The 14,720-nt window shown below is 40.9% G+C and overlaps 1 protein-coding gene and 2 non-coding genes across 11 annotated transcripts in view; all 3 read left to right on the top strand.

The window, feature by feature from the left end:
• prrc2b (proline-rich coiled-coil 2B) overlaps window positions 1-14,720 on the top strand; it is an 80,160-nt gene that overhangs the window by 32,204 nt on the left and 33,236 nt on the right. For 5 of the 9 annotated variants that reach the window (XM_072565939.1, XM_072565942.1, XM_072565943.1 and 2 more), the window contains exons 12-21: window positions 946-1,294; window positions 2,337-2,423; window positions 2,802-2,980; window positions 4,413-4,650; window positions 5,425-5,647; window positions 6,182-8,329; window positions 9,475-9,698; window positions 10,740-10,888; window positions 13,015-13,189; window positions 14,194-14,276. In XM_072565939.1, coding sequence (XP_072422040.1) covers window positions 946-1,294; window positions 2,337-2,423; window positions 2,802-2,980; window positions 4,413-4,650; window positions 5,425-5,647; window positions 6,182-8,329; window positions 9,475-9,698; window positions 10,740-10,888; window positions 13,015-13,189; window positions 14,194-14,276 — 3,855 coding nt within the window. The remainder of the gene's footprint in view (window positions 1-945; window positions 1,295-2,336; window positions 2,424-2,801; window positions 2,981-4,412; window positions 4,651-5,424; window positions 5,648-6,181; window positions 8,330-9,474; window positions 9,699-10,739; window positions 10,889-13,014; window positions 13,190-14,193; window positions 14,277-14,720) is intronic. The other 4 variants (XM_072565940.1, XM_072565937.1, XM_072565938.1 and 1 more) reach the window with 3 other exon arrangements.
• Window positions 11,259-11,345, top strand: LOC140469708 (small nucleolar RNA SNORD62). Its single transcript, XR_011956215.1, has one exon. It is a non-coding gene; the product is annotated as a small nucleolar RNA SNORD62 (small nucleolar RNA).
• On the top strand, window positions 13,537-13,623 carry LOC140469709 (small nucleolar RNA SNORD62). The gene has a single exon (XR_011956216.1). It is a non-coding gene; the product is annotated as a small nucleolar RNA SNORD62 (small nucleolar RNA).

Here is a 14,720-nt window from a genome sequence, read left to right as displayed (position 1 = left end):
ATTCATGATAAAATCTCCTCTTAATCTTTCTGTTCTAATGAGAATGACCCCAACTTCTCCAGTCTTTCCACGTAACTGAATTCAGATTGTGGGTATTACAGGGTTAAATGTAATAAAGGCTGGGATAATTAGAATTTTGGTTGTGAGACCCAGAGATGTGGGAAACAAGGGGCTGAAGAATGAAGGCAGAAGGTTGGTCATGTGTTAAATGAGGAATATCGACTCCAGGGCCCTATGGTTTACACTTGCTTCTATTTCTTCGAGTTTTATGTTTGGTCTTGCATAAGAACCTGCTCCAAGCCCTTGATAGTGTGGAGCTAGTAACAGACACAATACTCCAACTGAGGTGTGATGAATGATGTATATGGTTCAGCATCACATTCCAGAAATTTAAGTAGGTCATCATGATTAGATGTGCATATACATAGCAGTCTTATTTCGGAATGTTTATAGAATGGATCTGATGGAAAGATAAAATAATGTGTGTATTACTTCCTGACCCAGGGAAGTGCAATGCCAGAAAATCTGTGACTAACCGGCAGGCAGATTTCGACCTTGAGTGAGGTCACTCTGGCTCTCTTCAATTTGCTCTCGCATATTTTGAACCACTTTTTTTCTCCTAAATATCCCCGACCATAACTCGGATTTCCTACCATTCTTGGTGAAGAATTACTGCTTATCTGTGTGGATAATCTAAATGAAATTGGTCACTGATTCTGTAACAACAGCATCTCATCCAGAAAGGTTAAAGAATAAGTGTTTGGATTCAAACCTTTTTTGTCATGAGCTGTTGACACATGAGTTTGAATGGTAGTAGGAATGGGATTTAGAGTGGGCCAAGCAAGGTTTAAATGGAAAACGCATTATTGAGCATTGTAAATCTTCAGTTTAATGTTTTCCTTATCTGCATTACAAAAGTTTCACTTCTTGCATTTCTCTCTTCAGGCTGGAGTCTTCCAAAAACTAGCGGGAGTTAATCGATGGGCAGACACTCATGTTGAGAAAGATGAAGTATGGCGACAGCGGCCAAATCCTGGCACCAGTGAACGCTCTGAGGCATTGGAACGTGTCAGGAGAAGACGTGAGGAGGAGGAACGACGGGCTCAGGAAGAGCGACTAGCCGCCTGTGCTGAAAAACTGAAGAAACTTGATCAAAAACGTGGAGTGATAGAGAACTCTGTTAAATTTGATGGTCGGAAAAAGGATGATGGTGAAACTAAGGAGAGCAAGGACTCTATGCCTCTATCTGCACAGCAGAAACCCTACACTGACAACAAGCAGAATTTACCAAAAGGTACCAATAGCAGTTCTGGATTTGAAAGATTTTCTTATTCGATTGACAACATAACCATACCTCAATGAAATCGAACAGTTTTACTGACTCGTTGTTGGAAATAATCTTATTCAGCCTTGTTGGTTCTTAACATTGTGTAAAATATGTTGTGATCATCAAATCTTGCAGTTCCTTTTTATTGTTGTGGTTCTGTTCGCCGAGCTGGGAATTTGTGTTGCAGATGTTTTGTCCCCTGTCTAGGTGACATCCTCAGTGCTTGGGAGCCTCCTGTGAAGTGCTTCTGTGATGTTTCCTCCGGCATTTATAGTGATTTGTCTCTGCCGCTTCCGGTTGTCAGTTCCAGCTGTCCGCTGCAGTGGTCGGTGTGCTTATTGAATTCGACTGGGACAACACTACTATTATAGGACAAGCCAAACAGAGAACAGTCAGGGAATTCTTAGACGCATGGCACTCATCCACAGATTCAATCAATAAGCACATCGACCTGGACCCAATATACCGGCCACTGCAACGGACAGCTGGAACTGACAACCGGAAGCGGCAGATTCAAACCACTACAAATGCCGGAGGAAAGATCATAGAAGGGCTTCACAGGAGGCTCCCAAGCACTGAGGATGTCACCTAGACAGGGGACAAAACGTCTGCAACACAAATTCCCAGCTGAGCGAACAGAACCACAACAACGAGCACCCGAACTACAAATCTCCTTTTTATTGTACAGTTAAACTGAGCTTTCACTTTTCAGCAAGTTTGAGTTATTGAATCAAAATGGTAACTTAGCTTAAATGAAAGTGCAACACACATTGCAATTCTGACTAAGTGAATCAACCATTAATTAATCTGGAGAAAATTGGGAGTGACTTGCATGGGAATAGGTACAAAATTGCAGATTGATTGACATCACCTTTCTTGTAGTTCGTTGGAGACCCAACCCTGCCGTTATGGGTGTTTACCTTGTGTGAAATATGTTAATGCTGAAAGCAAACCTCAGATACGTCTGGCCAGAGTCACAGATACTTGTTTTATGCATTATATTTTGCAGGGGGAAATGTTCCAAGGTACTTGTCAGGGGAGCAGATGCCTGAGCAGGAAACGGCAAAGTTGAGGAGGATGACTGATGGTGCAATCGGTGGGTAGATTTTGAAAAGGTGGCAATGAAGTGAACAGATTTAGGAAAGCGTAGAGGCTGAAGAATGCAGGAACTGGGATAGAGGTTGTTGTGACACACTGTAGCCTAGAGTCAGAAGGAATATGGAGAAAGTAATAGGCAGGAAGAAGAGGTTGCCAGGAGTTGGGGAGTCAGTGAAAAATAAGACTGTATTTAATATACGTAGTATTGACGTACTTTCTTTGGCTGGGGAGAAAGAGCTTGGTTTTAGGAAGGAATATCTGTGTCATATTTAAGGCATATTTTCTCCATTTCTACCTTTCATAATTTGAACATACTTATGTCTGGAGTGTGGAATCTGCTGAGCGACTGTTGATTTTCTATCATAATGAATTTCAGAAAAGTCTGAGCTGCCTGTGGAGCTTCCTGTTGAGGATAAGGTGAAAAAAGAAGTTGCTGCAGGGATTGCAGCAAGTGATGAAGAAAATAGCAGGCAAGGAAATGAGCCAGTACTGCCTGTTCAAAACTACAGCAAGTTCCACAAGTCTCTGCCACCTAGGTTCCAACGACAACAGCAGGTAACTGCTAGTAGAGCAGAGGTGTTCAGTACTTTATCGTCATAAGTTGCTGGAAGTGGGAATGGACGTATGTCTCTTAATACCTTGAATCTATTCAACTGTTCAGTCAGGTCAGGCCAGTCTCTGACTGACGTCCACCTTTGCCCTTAATATGTGGGTAGACTTCTGTTAACCAAACAAGTCTAGGATTTAAAATTATACATTTGGCCTAAAGTCAGCTCCTATTTGTGTAAGAGTTTCAAATTCCTATTGTGTATACAAGTTCTTAACCTCACTCCTGACAGGTTTGGCTGGTGGGGTCCAGCTTTGACTACATCCCTGGCCTTCAACTTACTGACCAGCAAAAATAGTTTCCCTCCCTCTCTAATTTAGCAATTCCAAGTGATGTCTTGAAAGTTTCAATCTAATCACCTCGTAATCTTTTAACTTGCAGAGAACATAAATGATTTATTTAATCTTTCCTCGCAATGTAACCCTTGGAGACCTGGCCTTAATAGCATATCTATGTTTCTCTTCTTTCAAAGCTAATATACTACCTCTAAGCTGTAGTGTTGAGATCTGAGTGCATTTCTCTAGGTGTGGCTTTACCAACGGTCTGTACAGTTTACCATAATTTCTTCCTGCTTATTAGGTGTAGTAGTAGTTGTCTACTCAGTATAAACAAATTTGCAAAAAAGTAGTATTAGCTAATATGTTTTGGAATAATTTAATGTTAAGTGGGTTGCTGATTTGAAGTATTCACTTGTGATATTAGTCGAAAAGTTGAATGGCATTTTTTTTTGTCAAATTGCTGAATTATGAATTAATGCCTAGGTGAAGCTGTGAAAACAAATCTTATTTAAATGTGCCTGTGCCCTACAGAAGTTTTATGAACAAACATGTTGGATAGAGATTTGGATTTGGATTTGCATTTGCTGAAAGATGTGCTTCCGACGAAAGTCTTGTTTTAAAAATGTCCTTTTTGCGATCTGGAGACCCAAAAGTAATTCAGCTCTTATGGTGCAGATCGAGCAGAGAGGGAGGCACTGCTCACTAAGCTCAAGATTTGTGGTGAAGTTGATTTGAGCAAAAGAATAATCTGCTAAGAGCCAGTAGTTCCCTAAGCTTCCGTTCCTCTTTCATTCTGATTAGGCCTCTGTTTGCTTATGTGCAAGATGCATGATTTTGGGAAGATGATTGGATTAAGTAGCAAAGCAAGCAAAATCCTTTAGAAACAGCAAGCCAGAACTGAAAGACTTGGTAGTTGTGTCAGTTAAATTTTCCAACCCTGTCTTTGCTGGGATGGGATGGGAGTTTAATTTTCTGCTTTATCCAAAAAAGTTTGCAAGTCTTTGTTGGGAAGAAAGACTATCCAGTAAGATGGAAGGATCATGATTTTAAACTTGCCTAAACCTGTATTTGTTTGTATTATTTCCTGCTTGTGCCCAACCAGGAGCAGCTGTTAAAGATGCAGCAACGGCAACAGCAACAAGGACCTGTCATGACACCATCTGTTGCACCACCTCATTCCCATTCCCAGAGGCACATCTATGCCAGCCCAGTTGGCCCACCACCACCTCAAATGCTTGGCTATGATCCTCGTTGGATGATGATGCCTTCATACATGGATCCTCGACTGAGCCCAGGAAGGCCACCAATTGACTTCTACCCATCAGGTGTTCATCCCTCTGGTAAATTGATGTTGGAATAGATTATAGTAACAGAATAGTGTGGGTATTTTCTCCTTCTAAAGGAATCTGACCTGTGCATTGTCAGCATGAATGTTACTTGCAGCCCATTAGAACTTCGAGTAGAAATAATCATTCATTCATTCTTGATCATATTTCTGTGATCTTTGCTCAATTAATGTGGTGAATACTTAAATTTCCAAAGTTCTTTATTACTGATTATAATGAACCAAATGCTGTCACTTAGATCTGCAGGGGCTATAACTAAAGGGTAGAGTTGTATATGGATTGTGTTTGCTGCATAATCTACGAGTCAGCTGCAGTTGGGGTAGTTGACAACTTGCATTCCAGTTTCCAGACGCACAATGCACGAGCACAAGATCACTATTTGTCTGCCTTCTCTTACCTTCATCCAATCATAATTGGTGTTTGTTATCTGTCACCTACGGACTGAAACAGAGGAGTACAAAAATCAGATTGGACTTCATGGGAATTTATGAAACCATAAAATCAGAGGATAAATGGCATAATAAGCAAAATGAAATGTAATTTGTGGTTCCATGCACTGTGCATCAGTAGTTAACTAGCTTGTTTCAGGGAAGCAGTGGCTTACTGGTATTGTCAATAAAATTGTCAATTAAATAGTAATTGAGACCCAGACTAATGCTCTAGGGGCATGGGTTCAAATGCCATTATGGCAGGTGGTAAAATGTGCTAATAATTTTCTGTTAAAGGTACATTGTCTATGCTGACCTAAGGATGATTTATTTCTTGTAGGAATAATGAAGCCTGTAATGCGCCCAGATCGCTCAGACAGTGCGACTTCAGGGTCAGAGCAGCATGACCGGTCTCCCATTCTGCTACAGGAGAGAAGAACTCCACCTACAGAACCACAATTCAGCTGGGGTCCAGAGGACTATCCACCACCTCCAAACAGAACTTTTATGTTAACTTCTCAGAGATCGCAAGAGGATAATGGTGCCAAAGACAGAAATGTCAGGTGAGTTTCTTGCCTTTAAAGGATCCACGTTAACATTGATAACAGGCCACTAAAGGTCTTTATGATGTGAACCACAGTAGAAGCAATAAATATGAAATTTTGTATGTATGTGACCACCTGAGGACAGTAATCTACCAGAATGCGGCTAAATAAATATGATATAGACTCTGTTTGCTTGATCCTTAGCCTTAAAATAGCTTTAAATTGGAATGAGATTAGATCAGTCTTTTCCTGAGCAGAAAATGTGGGGATACTGCAAGAAATGGAGTGGTATGGACCAAGAATAGGCAGAAGGGATTAGTTTAATTTGGTGTCTTGTTTGGCACAGCATCTTGGGCAGAGGGCCTGTTCCTGTGTTGTACAGTTCTGTGTTCCATGTACACAGTCTTTGGGGTACTTTCATCTGTCCAGTTGATTTGAACAATTTACAGAAGTGATTCTGATCAGTAACTTCTCCCTGCAGTTTACAGAAATCTGCTGTGGTGTTCCCCAGTGTTTTACGATGCATTCAATAACAACCTTTCTTTATTACAGGGACGAAAGGCTTCCCACTCCACCTGCTGTGAGGGCAGATTCCATTTCCCAGCAAGCCATGAAGATACAGCGGGATCCATTTGAGGAGCAGATAGATGATTACAGGGTTGCACCAACAGACAAATTGTTGAATATGGTTTGTTTGGAGCCACAGACTGAACTAATAAAAGACCGAAGGCCTGATGTATCTCCAAATGTGTCGTCAGTGTTAGGCCGGGATGTTTTTTTCCAGCATCAGACAAGTTCTCAGATACTTCATAAAGAACTTTTCACATCTGAAAATGAGCAGGTCAGGCTGAATGGGTCCCTGTTGAAGGATAATATTGAGTCCACAAAACCTGATGAAAATGTTGAGGAACTGGTGTCTCACACCTGGGATTATGTGCATCAGAAAGAACCCCCAAGCCCCAAGATGAATGATCATGAAGAGACCAGAGAGGAGAACGGTTTTAGAGCAGAAATATGGCAAACTGATAATCTACCAAAGAGGGAATCTAAACCTGCACCCCAGTGGGAACCACTGAAAGGGAGTCACATTGATCGTCGTGAGACTGTTGGAAAAATGACAGGTAGAAGATCTGGACCGATTAAGAAACCAGTACTTAAAGACCTCAAGACTGAGAAGGCTGAAGAAACAGAAAAAGTAAAGTTGGAATCTGTTCTGAAGAACAGTCACACTAAGGCAGAACAGACCAAGACTGAGAACAAAATGCTGAAAACCAATGGAGGATTGGTGTCATCATCGCAAACCTCTTCCTTATCGAATGTTAGACCTGAAATGACGGCCCTCCCAGTGCCTTCAGCTAAATTTGAATGGGAAATGGAGAAACTGCAAAAAAAGGAAAATAAGGCATGGGAGGTAAGACCAGTGAATAAAGATTGCATTGATTTTCCTCCACCACAGAGAAGGAACTGGGTTGAAGATGATGAACATAACTTGAGTAGTAGGAGCCAAGGACGAGGGAGGGGCAGGGGGAGAGGAGATTTTTATGGCCGGGTTGGAGATGCCAGAGGCTTGTACAACAACTTGAGCAGAGGAACTCGTCAGACTCCAAAGGACTACAGTAATCCTTTAGATGACAGCCAAAAGAGCTCTTCCCGCCGTCGAAATGCTAGCGAGACACGCAGTGAGGGGTCTGAATATGAAGATATACCAAAACGACGGAGACAGCGGGGATCTGGAACTGGCAATGAAGGCACCAGTGATATAGTATATTCAGACAGAGAGGGGAAAAATGTGTTTAAAGACTCTGTCAAGAAATCTAAGAGGATACCATCTGATGGGCCAATTGTTGGTGAAGTGGAGGATGAAAGAGGGCCCCCCAAAGTGTTTGAGAGGGCACTGCCACCTCGCTTGAGCAACCCTGGGCGAGGGCGTAACTTTGCCTCTCGAGGGATGTCCTCCAGACAAAATAGAGGCGGCGTGTGCAAGGTAAATGGTACTTATCAGCTCAATGGTGATGTTTCCACGTGCATGTTGTTGTCCAAAAGGCAGCCTCTGAAGGAATCTACAAAAGTGCTGAACAGACCTTTGGAAGTGGCACTTGAGAATACTGGGGAGGAAAATGGAGTCAGAGACAAAACTCTTCTTTCTGGAAACTCGGCTGTAGATGATCAACCACCCAAAAGAGAGCGATCGATGGATATGCCCCCAAGGAGGAGACGCCCTCCCAGGCAGGACAAACCTCCAAGATTCAGGCGCCTCAAACAAGAAAAAGACGCAGCCACTGAAGTGAAAAGTGAAGTCGCTGTTCCTGCAGACCACGGCATATCTAATATGACTGCAAGGACTGATGATCAGGAAATGGCTTCTCTTGTAGCTGGCAATAAGTCACCAGATCTGTCTAATCAAAATTCTTCTGACCAAGCTAATGAAGAGTGGGAGACTGCTTCCGAAAGCAGTGACTTTACAGAGAAACGAGACAGAGAGAATAGAATATGCCAGAACAACCTACCGCCTGAAGTGGATGTGCCAGAGAGTAGTCTGGGACAGAGGAAAGAATTAGCTAAGCGCAGTTTCTCTAGCCAGCGGCCAATTGATAGGCAAAACCGCAGGACGAATCCAGGCTATGGTGGAAAAACTCCAAAAACTAATGGGACTGGTTCAAGGAATGAAAAGGCAGTTGGGCAACCATCAAGGAACAAAAGGTATATAATGTGGAAGTTTGATAGGCAGAGACTAAATGTTTAGTGTTTGTCAGTTCTGTCTTCAAGACTTTGCTCTGCTTAGTGGTACCCAGCCCTGATATCTGTGGTTATTAACTAATGGAGGAGTCCATTAGCTCAGTTGGACAGCTGGTTTGCAATGCCTGAATGATGCTGACAGCATGGGTTCAATTCACTCATTGATGAAAATATCTCCTTCCCAACCTCTCCCCTCATTTGAGACTAAGTGACCCTCTGCTTAAACCATTTCTAACAGTTTCTCTCTAATGAGAGAGTAGCCCTAGGGACTGGCAAGATTGTGACAACTTTACCTTTATTATGTAAAACAAGGACTATTTCAGTCTATCCTCCTTTAGTGTCGCCTATTATAATCTTGAAAGTGGAGTCTGTTTAAAGACACAAGAATAGTATAATTTCAGATTTGCAGCATAGACGTAACAACTTTATAATGGCTCTCTTTGATCCAGTCCATATCGCTAATGTTCTTCAATAAGAAAGTAACAGTAATTATATTACAGATTTTCTTCCCCCCTTTTTCATAAAGCATGAGTTACTTTGTGATAGTTCTTCATTGCTTTCTCCCTCATCCCAAATAGTAGCCTTATTCACTGTTTCAGTCCCATGTTACATTTCATTGACTAACACAGCTGTGGGTTTGAGATTGAACAGTCCTCCTGCTGGCTTTTTTTTTTGCTTTATCTTTACGCACAACCAGAAGACAAAGGGCGTAATTCTCCTACACTGCTGCTGCCAAGCAGTCAGTCCGTGAGAATATGATACAACTAACGATTTGGAGATGCTGGTGTTGGACTGGGGTGTACAAAGTTAAAAATCTCTCAACCCCAGGTTATAGTCCAACGGATTTAATTGGAAGCACACTAGCTTTCAGAGTGCCACTCCAACCACCTGATGAAGGAGCACTGCTCCTTCATCAGGTGGTTGGAGTGGCACTCTGAAAGCTAGTGCTTCAAAATAAACCTGTTGGACTATAACCTGGTGTTGTGATTTTTAACTTGATATAACTATGTTTGAGTGAGAGTGGCAATACTGATGATTGCAGAATGGGACGTTTTGTGCTGAATTGTTGGAGCCAGTGATTGTCCATCTGATTTGTTCCATTTCTCAAGCAGGTTTGTAGAAGAACAACATTGTGATCAAGTAGCACTGAATGGAGGGAATGTCAACACGGTGTACTGTGTAGATCGAGTCATTCCCCATGATCCAGTGGCTGTCCAAAATGCAATGAAGGATGTATCAAGTAAAAAGAAGGAAAAGGATGTGAAACCTGGCGTAAAAAAGACAAAAGAAAAAACTGATGCTTTAGCTCAATTTGATTTAAATAATTATGCAAGTAAGTTCCGATCAATTTATATTTAAATAAGGTTGACCTTAAAGGTATAGACTTGCATTGTGCTTTTGGTTTTAGAGCAGTTTAACAGTGCCCTTGTGATTGAATCTTATTTTGTTCAATTCTGCTGTTGATTCATCCAGAGCAATAATCCACTGAATTTTACATATAACTTCATTTCACAAATACTTACTTTGGCACGAGTGAATAAAAGGAATAACTTGCGTTTTATGCAGTGCCTTTAATGACTTCAGAAATTTCTAAAGTGCTTCACAGGCAATAAATTGTTTTTGAAGTTTGGTCACTGTTGTAATATAAGAAATGCAGCAGCCAGTTTGTACAAAACAAACTCTCTCAACAAGCAGTGTGGCCACCTCACCTGTTTCAAGTGCTGTTGATTGCAAAATAAATTTTGGCGAGGACACCTTACTCCTCAAAATAGTAGTCTCCTGAAGACAGTGCAATAATGACTTAAACCTCACTATTGGAGGATTTAAATTATTTACTAAAATAAGATCTGAAACAAAAAGCTCTATCAGTAATAGTGACCACTGTTGTTATAAATGCATTTGGCTCAATAATCCAAATGTCCATTAGAAAAGGAAATCTGCCATAACCTAGCCTGGGATTATTAAGTGATTTTGGATCCACAGTAATGTAGTTGGCTCTTCAGCGTGTTCTAAAATGGCCTTGCAAGTCAGTCAGTTGAATTCTAGAAAATGGCTTACCATCACATTCCCAAACAGTAGGGAATAGGTTGTGCCAGTAGTGTCTACATTCCACGAATGAGTTAAAATACCGATTGTCTGCTCAAGTCTCTTGAGTGAGACTCAATCCCACAATGATCTGACTCAGAACCAAGACTACCACCCACTGAGACACGACTAGACCTCACACTGTTGTCATTCACAGAACAGCTGAGCAAAGGAAGTCAGCATACTGTTATTACTAATGAGGAAGGTGCAGTGATTTTTTTAAGTCTCTGTTACCTAAGCAATAACCTGAATGCTGATTGAAGTACCTGATGAATTTTCTTTCTTTAAGGTGTTGTCATTATTGATGATCACCCAGCTGTAGCTGTGGAGGAGCAGCAGTCCGTGTCAACTGTGAATGATGGATTCACTGAAGTAATCTCAAAAAAACACCGCCGTTTGCTTGAGGAAGAACGCAGGAAGAAAGAGCAGACATCGCAGGTATGGGGGTTTGCTTCAGCATCATATCGGGATATAGTAGAAGCTGCGGTAGTCTTTCACGTTTTATACCATTGCTGGGACTTGGTGGATGTCCATTTTACATTTCATTGAGACGTCATACAGCAGCACTATTGTAGTAAGAATTTTAAACCTTCCCTCTTTTATTCAGTGAGCTTACATTGATACAGTTGATCCTCAAGTTTATGTATTTGCCATCTGAAAATAAAACTTTATTTGAGGCAACCTTAAGCAATTTCTGTTGCATCCAATATAAAACAGTAGATAAGTGTTGCAGCACCTTATTCATTCATCAGAAAAAAGTTTTAAAAAAATACCCTGTAAATTGAAAGACTTAACTTCATTATGTTGGTATAAATGATGCTCCAATAGATCCTTCTGACCCTTCCATCTCTTGTACTCAAGGAAAGGGATATGAGGACTCAGATTCACTGATATACCAACTAAAGAGATCAATTGACTTCATAATCCACATGCTCTCAATAACAAACAAACATATAATTTACTGTACAATGGCTCCTAGTCCGCCATTACATTCAATTTAAATTTGCTATCTTCCTATTTAATGTCCTTCATGCCCTCCTCCCTCCCAATTATTTAATTCATTTTAAATGCCTATATTACATATTAATTGTAATTATTAAATTCTTACATTCTAAAGGAAATAATTTTTGAAGTTAAATATATTTAAAAACAATAGTGTGTTAAGTCAGTCTGCTCTATCTAGCTCATTGCCGCTTTCCTAAGGACAATTAGTGCTAACCTAATCAACATCCATTTAAATCGATAATTTTAAAAAAAAACTTGCATGCTCTTCATTGCCCTCTGCTGCTGGCTTTTTTGCTCATCATATCCTTTCTTCCTGCAAGGGGTAGTGGTCAGGAGTGGTCAGTGAGAGAGAGAAATAGAATGAAAAGGGCTGCAAGTGGGTGGGTTTGGTTGCAGGAGCAGAGTGAGGTATCACTGGGAGTGCAGCAGGTGAGATTGCTCCAAATGCTCACGCAATACTATACAAGCCCCTGCTCAAAATGAGCTGGAGCAATCACTAAGTGCACGTTATATATGTGACGTTAAAGTGGACTAGTGCAATATCAAGAATCTAAAAGAGAGACTTCGTATACAGTTGCAACAAGTTCTATTGATATAACACTCTTAATATATACCAGGGTATACATAAGATCATTCTCAGATGAACTTTAACACCAAACCATATAGCAAGATCCCAGGCCCGAGGCTGAAATGATTTGGTCAAAAAATAATTGGTTTTAAGGAAGATGTTAAAGGATGGGAGAGAAGCAGAGATAGAGTTCCAGAGCTTGTAGGTGTCTAAGCATAAGGCAGCAGCCAGTGGTGGAAAGAAGGAAATTGAGGAAGCACAAGTAACCAGAAATGGAGGGATGCAGAGATCTCAAAGGGTTGTACAAATGTTGATGTTTTCAGAATTGAGTTGGAGGGACCTGTGAAGGATTTAAACAGGAAGGTAGTAAATTTAATTTAGATACATCCTGGACTCAGAGCAGTTTTTTTTAGATTAGATTACAGTGTGGAAACAGGCTGTTCGGCCCAACAAGTCCACACCGACCCGCCGAAGCGCAACCCACCCAGATCCATTCCCCCACGTTTACCCCTTCACCTAACACTACGGGCAATTTAGCATGGCCAATTCACCTAACCTGCACATTTTTGGATTGTGGGAGGAAACCGGAGCACCTGGAGGAAACCCACGCAGACACGGGGAGAATGTGCAAACTCCACACAGACAGCCGCCTGAGGCGGGAATTGAACCTGAGACTCTGGCGCTGTGAGACAGCAGTGCTAACCACTGTGCCACCATGCCTGCCCACAAAGTTGTAAGTTTTCAAGCATAACAGGGATAGGAGAGTGAGACAAGGAGAGAGTTTGAATAAGGTCACCAGAGTTAATTCTGGATGTTTTTTTTAAACAAATCTTTTGCAGAAGCGAAAACAACACAAGATTTTTCTCCTCAAGTTGGATGCGTTAATGTGGAATGCTTTCCATGAATTAGTAATGTTTATGTTTGTATAAGATGATGGGAATTTGGGGTTACTTAACGTTTCATACATAATTCTCACTTCTATTCTTTGCAGGCACCTGGTAAAAACAGGAATGAAAAGAGCTGGACATCTTCATCCAAGATTCCTCCTCGATTTGTCAAAAAGCAGCAGCTCTCTAATTTGGTCACTGAACAGCCAGAGGATAATTCCTTCTCCAAGGGGCAGGCCAATAGTCTAGGAACAGAGATTTGGGAAAACTCCAGTGCAAGTAAGATGGTTACTAAAGTACTGTCCATGCAAAGCCTGGTTGGCAGTAGACCACCTAATAATTTGCAGCTTATTTCAGAGATGAAAGTGGTCACAGAGGTCTGAATGGAAGATGCTACACGCTGAATTGTCAGGCAGTGTTAGTGGAGAGAGAAACAGAGCTTTGTTGATGACTTCCAAACTTACACATGACAGAATGCCATAGACCTGACATGTTACATGCTTTTCTCTGCTTATTGATGCTATCAGATCTGTTGAGTGTTTCCTGCTTGTTTGCAAGGCTTAACCATTCAAGAAACTTTAGAATAGGATTTGAAGAAATCTGGTTATACAGCTTCATTTTGTTGGTATAAATGATGCTCCAATAGATCCTTCTGACCCTTCCATCACTTGTACTCAAGGAGAGGGATATGAGGACACAGATTCACTGATATACCAACTAAAGAGATCAATTGGTTTCATAATCCTCATGCTCTCAGTACGAAACACCAACTGTACTGTATTTATGAGCACAGGAGGTCATCCATTCGTGAGACTGTTGTGCAATTGTTTTTGTAAACCGCACAAAGTACGGTTGTATTTTTCTCCAGTGCACAAATAAATAAGCACTTTAAGTCAGTTAATAAAAATGTAATGGCAACAGACAGTTCAGGTCTTGATCTTCACCATGTTCAGCTTCTTTGCAAATTCTGTTTATGTTTATACATGTAAATTGCTTTCAATTAATAAATGTAGGATTATAAAAGATAGCAAGGCTTGTCATAAAATCCGCCTAGTTAACTGGTGCCCTTTAGGGAAGGAAAATCTGCCATCTTCTTCCGGTCTGATTTATATGTGACTCCAGATCCACAATAACGTGGTTCACTCTGAAGTGGCCCATCTAGCCACTCAGTTCACGAGCAGTAATGAATGGGCAACAAACGTTAGCATTGCTGTTATTGCACCCATCCCATAAAAGAATCAACAAGAAAAGTTCCAGAAATGCTGGTTTGTCTCTTTTCACAGCTGTTCCTGTTCAACCTGCCAATGGTGACACATGGGTGAAACCTCTGAACTCATTTACAGGATCTGAATCTGCATGTACTGAGGTACTTTCATAAATTGCCAACTTCTCTCATCAGACTATCAAAATGCTGTTTTTAAATAGTTGAGAACACTGTATTTTACCAAAATGTGTTTATGACCCAGGAGGTTTTTGCAAAGTTTTAGTTTGCATTTAATACCAGGTAATACAGTAAAATGGTAGTCAAAGATTGTATGTTCAAATCTTACAACAGTAAGTAGAATTCGCTAGATCTGGTCATTTTAAATATTTAGAAAATAGTAGGCAGTGCAAACCATTCTGTCTTTTGAGTCTCCTTTACTATTCAAAAATATACATAGCTAATCTACCTAGGCACCACTTTTTTCCACCTTTTGTCCTCTGTATCACATTTTTATTTAGTGTTCAGAATCTGTTGACCTCCATCTTGAATATCAGTAGCAACTGAGTCACGACAGGCTTCTGGGCTAGAAAATTCCAAAGACTTAAG

Source organism: Chiloscyllium punctatum, chromosome 49, assembly GCF_047496795.1.
Source record: "Chiloscyllium punctatum isolate Juve2018m chromosome 49, sChiPun1.3, whole genome shotgun sequence".
NCBI classification, from domain to species: Eukaryota; Metazoa; Chordata; class Chondrichthyes; order Orectolobiformes; family Hemiscylliidae; genus Chiloscyllium; species Chiloscyllium punctatum.
The sequence above is the reverse complement of the archived record's forward strand: the minus strand, read 5'-3'. Positions and strand labels throughout refer to the sequence as shown.